This window comes from Rhipicephalus microplus, unplaced genomic scaffold (assembly GCF_043290135.1).
Source record: "Rhipicephalus microplus isolate Deutch F79 unplaced genomic scaffold, USDA_Rmic scaffold_1007, whole genome shotgun sequence".
NCBI classification, from domain to species: Eukaryota; Metazoa; Arthropoda; class Arachnida; order Ixodida; family Ixodidae; genus Rhipicephalus; species Rhipicephalus microplus.
In genome coordinates, this window is record NW_027465556.1 from 1 (window position 1) to 8,859 (window position 8,859).

Below are 8,859 nucleotides of genomic sequence, written 5' to 3' on the forward strand. Positions count from 1 at the left end.
TTTTTTGATGACTTGTTACCAAGATATATGTGATATTTGTTTTTTGTTCGGCAATACGAACATGTATGAATGCAGACACCAGTTCAAGATGGCTGGGAGCTCTATAAGGTGCGCCTACTTTGGCCGGGTTGCTTAATTGTGTGACAGACAGACCAAATTTGTACGTTTTAGTATCCCCAGAAAAACTATCTTCATTAAAATATTCAATATTAAGCAATATTCTGGTCGATATATTCTTCAAAGGGTCAAAATAAGGAAATTGTGAACAATCTCTTCATGAGGAGCGATATAAACAATGTAAATGGTCTCCACGTAATAAAACCATTAGGCAACCTAGGTCAGAGAAGTGTAAAATAAGCAGTTATGGGCGCTTGATGATTTGGCCCGTGTACGATTATGAGCAAAAACAAAAATGGGACTCCGCAAAGGCATTACTTTGTAAAAACATCTCATCAGCTTCTCCACTTCAACTTCAATTGAAACTTCAATTTCAGAAGATAATGAGTAGAGAGAAAGAATGCCTCTGAGCGTCTGCCTCAGTTGCGTTTCGAAAGCATTTACCACCTGCGGCTGTTGGTTTTAGGTCAGTACTTTTATTTTACGAACCTAAACATTTTAGCCTAACTAGATATATTATCAGAACCACTTTCGCAAGTTAGATCTGAAAACTGCACAATACGAAAATTTTTAGTTGTCTCAGCAGCACACACTTTCTAATATTTGTTTACGATCACAAAATACACGTCCTATCGCGACAGTGTGATTTTAATTTACGGCTTTTTTAAAAGCTGAGAGTTTACGGTTCGTGTGACGGATAAGACAATACATATGAAGGGGATGCAAACGCGTGCTGTAGTCTATGGAGGAAATAATATAATAAGAATATACGTAGGAAATAACAAATGAATTCACGAAACATGATGCGTGTCCCTCAAAGTAGTAATAATATTGTTGAAAAGTTCAAAAAGCACACAAGTTCTTTGTTAAAGCACCGCTTAATATTTTACGATGAAGAGGGTTTTCAGAGCCGTCAAACTGCTTTAACAATGACGTGCCCCACAAGCTTACCCAGCCAGTATTGTGAGCACATGCCTTTTTGAGAGCTGTTATCAAGTACTGCAAAAGATTGGAAAACTTGGCATAAACTTGGATGCAAACGGGTAATGGTATCTCTGTGCTTATACACAATTTGCTGAAGCATAAAAAATCCTATACACTACAAGTAGAAACTTTAAAAGCTAGAATCGCTATTTTAGTACCTTTCCAATGGCGACAAGATCCTTCCAAGGGTGCACTTTTACTTTACCATTACTCGAATGTCTTCCCTCCTTATTTCTTGGCAATAGTGCCCCATGAAGTTTTATTGCCAGTATTTCCTATTCATTCTCATATTTGTAGTGCGCGTACTTCAACTATGGCACCAGAATAATACCGTGTTTCCGCTTGTTGATCTCCAGTCGTGTATGCTATCTTTTTTTCTGTTTGAGAAAGCTGGTAGCATGTATGTTTTCGTTTTTCACAAGTGTTACATCGTCCTTAAAGAGCAAGCGAGCATTATGACACTAATTTCATAAGTGGTAGTTACGAACTTTCCATTTATTCATTTCATCCTCATTTTCGAGTATTTGTTCATGCAAAAAGCAACGACAACAGCAAAATAATAATATTATTACTACTACTACCACTATTACTACTACTATTACTACTACTACTACTACTACTAATAATAATAATAATAATAATAATAATATAATAATCTATAATTATTACTAAAATCATAAATTACTAATAATAACAATGTAATTAATATTATTACTTTATAATACTATTCTTACAGAAGGAATAACGATATTGCATGCTTCGTGAGCATATAGTGCCTCGATCTACTCTATTTGGGTACTTGTGTTGTTGTCTGAGCATATATTATCAAGGAAAACTGTGGGAATTGCTATAAAGAGCGAAATCGCTTTAGAGGATTCAATATTCTGTGTGAAGCGCCTTCCCTTGATTATTCTTTACTACAGATATTCTGTGATAAAGAATTCGCGGGCAGTGCGAGCTCGCGAACTTTTCATGTCCGGGTCGAATGGGGCAGTGGTTGACATCGCCTGCCACGGTATTGGCTTTACCACCTATCCACACTGCTTTGTCGAAGGCACTCACATGGACGGCTTCCTCCCGTGGTAGATGATTTATGAATACCACCATTAGTATACGGAAAGTTTCAGGGGTCCAGCTCCTAGAGGTCAAGGTGGACCAATGTTTGCGTTGAAGTTGTGCGCCGTAACCGCCGCTAATGGCTATGACGGTGATTCTGATGATGATCATGGCGATGAAGACTACGAACACCGACTAGATTGTGCAGTGTATGACGTCAAGATGTGCTCTACGACGCATTTCGTATGACTGCAAAAACGAACAGCCACCACAGAACAAGCACAGACCTCGTCTTTGTCAACTGCAGGCTAAATCGCATACCACGAAGCGTTAATAATGAAGGCAGAAGGAAACTCACCACTCATCACACATGCAATTTATGACTAAAACGACGTTTTTAGCTCTACACTGCTTTGTCGCTCATTTATATGCACGAGTGGCCAATGTCACGGCTCACTTTACGGTAACACTGAACGATATTAATGATTCACCCACACAACATCATTCACTTTGTCAATATGCCGAAATTTGAGCACGTCTGCCATGCGACTTATCTTTACTTATAACTTGAAACATAAAACTTACGGTGAATCTTCAGCTCGTGTTGTCTTATTATTGCTATCCTCCAAACAACCCGTGTTACCTTCCGTTATTTAGAAATTGCAGTTTTTGCGCCTGTAGAGCGTGCTTTGCCTGTAAGACTTTTAAGTACTAGAATGTAGCCAACTTTCAAAAAATTAACTGGTCCATAATTGGCACAATTTCACGGAGTGTGGAAGAGATTACCCGCCAGTAAAAATAATTTTAACTACCAGGTGGCACAGTGAATTAGAGGAATATTTTGCTTGAGGTCTTCGGGAAAGGCCACTCCTAATCTAACAGTCTCAGTGTCATTGGCTCTCATTGTCACAATGTCACTTTGTCTTAAAATAATATTCCTCATCTGTACTGCTTGCGAACTTGCTTGACACTCTGACGCCAGCTACGCCTCTATCAAAAATGGATGTTACTGTCAATGCGCCCGTGTACTCTAATTATGAGACTTGGTTGTTGTAGTTAAATCAGAAGTTAATAGAAAAAACTCTGTTGTCTATAATGCTCTTTGGCGCCCGTGCGAATTCAGCTCACACCGTTTTTGTTTTAACAATAACCGTATATAATGGTTTATTCATTTATTCGACCGTTACACAGTAGGAGTCGTCTGTGTAATATGATAATGTTCGTATGTAGAGGCTCGCACTTCTGAGCTATTATAATTGTGAATTCATCTTAGCAGACTCTTGACAGCAAACAAGGATGTCACGAAGTCATTCAAAACTGGATTACTCCTGTGAGTTTTAGGAGTTTGTAGTCTGGTCACAATAAATAATCTTTTCACCCACCATACCCAGGCGGTACAAGAAACATTTGATGTCGATAGTGGTATTGATTGTGTACCAAAAATTAATTTCATCCTTTACTTCTTTAACTGTACAAAGTGCATTTGCTTGACTCCACAACTGCAAGGTAATCATTTTACTACAAAAGCTTAAGTACTTCTACTAGTTTACAGTAGAAGTTATTACAAAGGAAGTCAATTTTTCTAACTGACCATCATCTTTACAACCAATCTATCGCGCATGCTGGTAGACTCAAACGTTTTAAAATCCGAGCTCACATTACTAAACACCGAATCCCCCCCTAAACAAGTCACCAGACAGGGATTGGCCACCCCGGTGAAATATCTGTCCACTACCTCCCGCACGAATACGTCAAATAACTCACGGTCTTCAGTCCACAGCGGCTGCAAAGCAGCTGACCACGGCGGCACTCAGATCTGCAACGTAGCAGAGGGTGCTAACAATATCTGGGTCCGCACAGGCTTCCATTGAAACATGAACTTGGCAACGGCTAACTCTAGAGCCTTGTCTAGTGAGACAACTCTAGCTGTACTATTCGAGGAGCAAGAGGGTGTTCAATGGGATGTAATTGGTCTCAGCTAGATTAGAACAGATGAGGCCTATACAGTGCTACTGAATGAACGCGTTCTTTGTTATTGTGAGCTGGCAGACAGAAGATAACTGGGCTTGGGTCCCTTATCCACAGAAATATTGCTGGTAACACAGAGTAATACTGTAATAATATTTACAGGGTGGTAGGTATCGTAAATCAACTCAATACGAGATACAAGATGAATGTGGCACATGCTTACACGCCTACATCCAGCCATCATGACGTGGCAGTTGAAAGCTTCTATGAAGACGAGGACTTGGCAAGGAATATGGTAAAATTAGAGTATCCTATACTGATAGGCGACTTCAATGCCAGGGTAGGGAAGAAGCATGCTGAACACCAGGAAGTAGGAGATTATGGCATTGGTACTAGAAATGACAAAGGGGAGCTATTACAGGAGTTTACAGAACGCAATAATTTACGGATCTTGAATACTTTTTACCGAAAACGAGAGCGCTGTAAGTGGACAGTGAGGAGCCTTAATGGTGAAAGTAAGAACGAAGTAGACTTCATACTGAGTGCACACCCAGGCATTGTGCAGAATGTGGAACTGCTTGGCAAGTACGGTTCAGTGATCATAGAATGGTACGGTCTCGAGTTTGGGTAGACTTGAAAAAGGAATGCCAGAAACTGATACGCAAGAAGCCAATCAATGAGCTAGTACTGAGAACGAAAGTGCTGGAATTCGGAGTCTCGCTTCTGAACAGGTACTCAGCTCTTACTGAGGAAACCAGTCAGCGTTGACGCAATGAATGATAATGTGACAAGTATCATTATAAAGTGGGCATCGGAAGTTGGAGGCAAGGTGCATAGACAGGACGTAGAATAACTGTTTCAGAAGACAAATAAACTCCTTTAAAAACGTCAAGACATTAAATCCTCAAACACAACAGAGAAAAAAGAATTGGCAGAGCTTATGAAATTGATTAATAATTGTAAGATATTCGACGTGAGAAGGTATCCCATGGAGAAAATTGAACGTGCTCCAAAGAACGGAAGAAGCGGCAAAGCAGTGAACAAAAAACTTGGGATATACAAAACCATATGTATGCCCTATCCTGTTTAATATGGCTAGGATAGTAAGAATAGCCGAGGGGTTTTACAGAGATCTGAACAGTAGAAGGCACAGCCATGACCTTGATATAAGAACTCGTATCCTTGATGGTATCACACCAGTAATGATAGAAGTCAGAAAAACCTTGGAGGATTCCGAATACAAGGAAGCAGAGCTGCTGGTGAGGACCAGGTAACATAAATCTGCTAAAAGACGGAGGACAGATTGTGCTAGAAAAGCTAGCTCTGTTTACGAAGTGTCTTCTGACGGGAAGAGCACCAGAGTTTCGGAAGAATGCTCACATCATGTTAATAAAGAAGAAAGTATATGACAAAAATTTGAAGATATAGAGCGGGATCAGCTTGCTCTCCGTCCTATACAAGCTATTTATAAAGTCAATCGCCAACAAAATTAAGACAATATTAGAACTCAGTCAACCAAAGGAATAAGCAGGATTTCGAACAGGCTACTCAGCAAATGACCACATTCATACTATCAAGCAGGTAATAAAAAAATGCTCATAATACCAACAAGCACTATACATAGCCTTCATATATTACGAGAAGGCGTTTGATTGAGTAGTGATATCAGCAGTCATGCAGACACTGCGGAATCAGGGCGTTGGCTTCGACGAAGCATATATAAACACCCTAGAAGAAATATACAGGAGATCAACTGCCACCATAGTGCTCTAAAAGAAAGCAATAAAATATCTATACAGAAGGGTGTAAGGCAGGGGGATACAATCTCGCCAATGCTATTTACCGCGTGCTTAAATACAGAAGGTTTTTATAGGCTTACAGAGCGAAAAGCTAGGAATATGAGTTAATGGAGAGTACGTTAGCAATCTTCGCTTTGCCGTTGACATTGCACTGCTGAGTAACTCAGGGGAAGAATTAGAACTCACGATTACGGAGTTAGAAAAGGAGAGCAGAAAGCTAGGTCCTAAAATTATTCTCCAGAAGACGAAAGTGACCTACAACAACCCCGGCAGAGAACAGAGCTTCGAGATATGTAACAGTGCACTTGTAGTTGTCAAAGACTACGTCTACCTAATACAGGTAAAGACCGCGGAGCCGAACAACAAGATTAAAGGTACGAGAAAAATAACAATGGGGTGGAGCACATTTGACGAGCACTCTCAAATAACGACTGCTAGATTGCCACTATCCCTCAAGAGGGAGATACATAACAGCTGCACCTTGTCAGTTCTTAGCTATGGAGCAGAAACATGGATACTTACAAAGACGGTTCAGCTTAAATTGAGGATGACGAAGCGAGCGATGAAAAGGAAAATTAGAGGTGTAACCTTAAGAAACAAGAAGAAAGCAGAGTTGATCAGGGAACAAACCAGGGTCAAAGGTATCATATCTGAACTCAAAAAAAAAAGAGAAATAGACATGCACCGACAATGTAGTGCCTTGGCAGGATAACCGCTGGTCATTAAGAGTAACTGACTGGATTCCCAGAAAAAGGCAAGCGGGTTAATGCGAGAAAGAAAGTTAGGTGGGCAGATGAGATTAGGAAGTTTGCGTGTATAAAGTGGCAGTAGGAAGCACAAGACCGAGTTGACTGGCGGAACATGGGACAGGCCTTTGTCCCGCAGTAGACATAGTAAGGCTGATGATGATGATGAAGTTGGCCGCTATTGTATATTCTCGTTTATCGTATCAAGTATTTCACTATCTTAATCATTACTTCTTTTCACCACCAAAACGACAGACGTTGGCAGTAACCAATAACGAATACACCAGCAACCCAATTTTTTCCAGGTTACTGCGAAATTTTCTTCATGTGAAAAAGAGGTCCAAAATGGGCAGAAAATTTGAAGCATACCTATACCATTTCCTCCACTGACAACAATTGATGGTGTTCAAGCTTTTTAAATGCGAAGAATTTTTAGTGAACTTCGGTGACGTTGAGTGTATCTATCTATCTATCTATCTATCTATCTATCTATCTATCTATCTATCTATCTATTTATTTATCTATCTATCTATCCAGCCGCCTGCGACTTTTAGCTCTCCAGGTCGTTTCGATAAAGGTATCGATACCAAACTTGGGATGGCACAACATGACTGTACAAAAAAGATACTTGACTAGTCGTAACATAAAAATCAAGACATGTCTGTTATGAATGTCATGATTTAACTTTCATGCGATGGTTTCGTTTACATAACATGTTGCGAAACTGGTATGGTATGACATGATTGCATGGTGAGAACAAGCGACAAACGTGAATGGATGACGAAGGTATGTGACTGGTGCAAACATGATAAACATGATATGCGGGTCTTGTAACAACATGACTACATGGTACGCTCATGATGTGCTCACGGCCGTTTCGCTAGCTTCACTTGTACCAAAATTGGTATTACGCGATGCGAACCGATGACAAAGGTAAATGACACATCCAAACATGATAATCACTACATACATGTCATGTAATAACGTGACTACATGTCACACTTATGAAGCGCTCGCGGCCGTTTCTTTAGCTTCACAAATACCAAATTCGGTATTACGTGACGTCAATAGATGACGAAGGTATCTGGCTGGTGCAAACATGATAGTCATTAGAAGCGTGTCATGTGAAAGCATGACTACATGCCACAGTCAAGGAGCCAATACATTATGACGTGACGCAGTGTGCGTGCTCGCCTGCTTTCAGTTCGTTGCGTAACGCCGGTGTTGCCACGCCAGGCGCCGGTCCTGTCATTTACGAGCAGGCGCGCACCGCGTTGCGTTGCTTTGACGCATGCGCGTTTCAGCACGGCAAGCGTCCCTCTGTCACGACAAGAGGGAGACGCAGTGTTGTCTGGGTAATACATTGGCACAAAATGCAGCATGTTGCATTTCGCACCGGTTTCCGTCGAGCCGCGCCGACGGACGCTGGTCACGCCAGTTGTGCCTGGCATTTTGCTAACCTAGCGTCACTGTGCCCAGCGTGCGCGTCATCGCTACATTGGAGTATAATGGGCCCTTCATGATGGGCTCGCGGCCGTTTTGCTAGCTCCACATATACCAAATTTGGTTTTACGTGACGTCAGTGGATGACCAAATATATGACTGGTGCAAACATGATAATCCTGACAAGCTTGTTATGTAAGAATATGGCAACATATCACGCTCATAGCGTGCTCGCTGGTGTTTCGATTGCTCCAAATATACTAAATTTGGCATTTCGTCACGTGAATAGATGACGAAGGTAAACGACATATCAAACATGATAATCATGACACGCAAGTTATGTATGGCATCATCCACCTCCACCTCGAAACGCTGTGCTGATTTTAAGTGACATATATCAACCTTTCTCATTCTTGCTTCGCATACTATCGCTTCCCACTGTACGTGGTATCTGTCAATTTTTTTTCCGTGATTTACTTAACTTTGTTGGAGGATCCCCTCTGTGTTGCCAGTGTAAAGAACGATGTCGACTGAACCGCTCATATTGAACAGTCTTTACCAGTGAATGACACCTGGCTGTTAAGTTCATAAATTAGTAAGAAGAACGCGTTGTTTTCATAAAACATCCATCATAAGTATTGATCACGCTGTTTTTACCGGACGTATGCTGTAAAGCTATTCACCGCTCAGCTCTTTAAGCATTCATTGTAAATTGTGTACGCCAAACGAGTTTCAGTAAAAAAAGA

The 8,859-nt window shown here is 40.9% G+C and overlaps 1 protein-coding gene across 1 annotated transcript; it reads left to right on the plus strand.

Annotated features, from left to right (window-relative positions):
* Positions 1 to 4,327: 4,327 nt before the first annotated feature.
* Positions 4,328 to 4,734, plus strand: LOC142796007 (uncharacterized; the record flags this gene model as incomplete). The annotated part of the gene is made up of 1 exon (XM_075886171.1): positions 4,328 to 4,734. A coding segment is annotated over exon 1 (407 nt), but the record flags the coding sequence as incomplete, so codon positions are not given.
* Between the last annotated feature and the right edge of the window lie 4,125 nt (positions 4,735 to 8,859).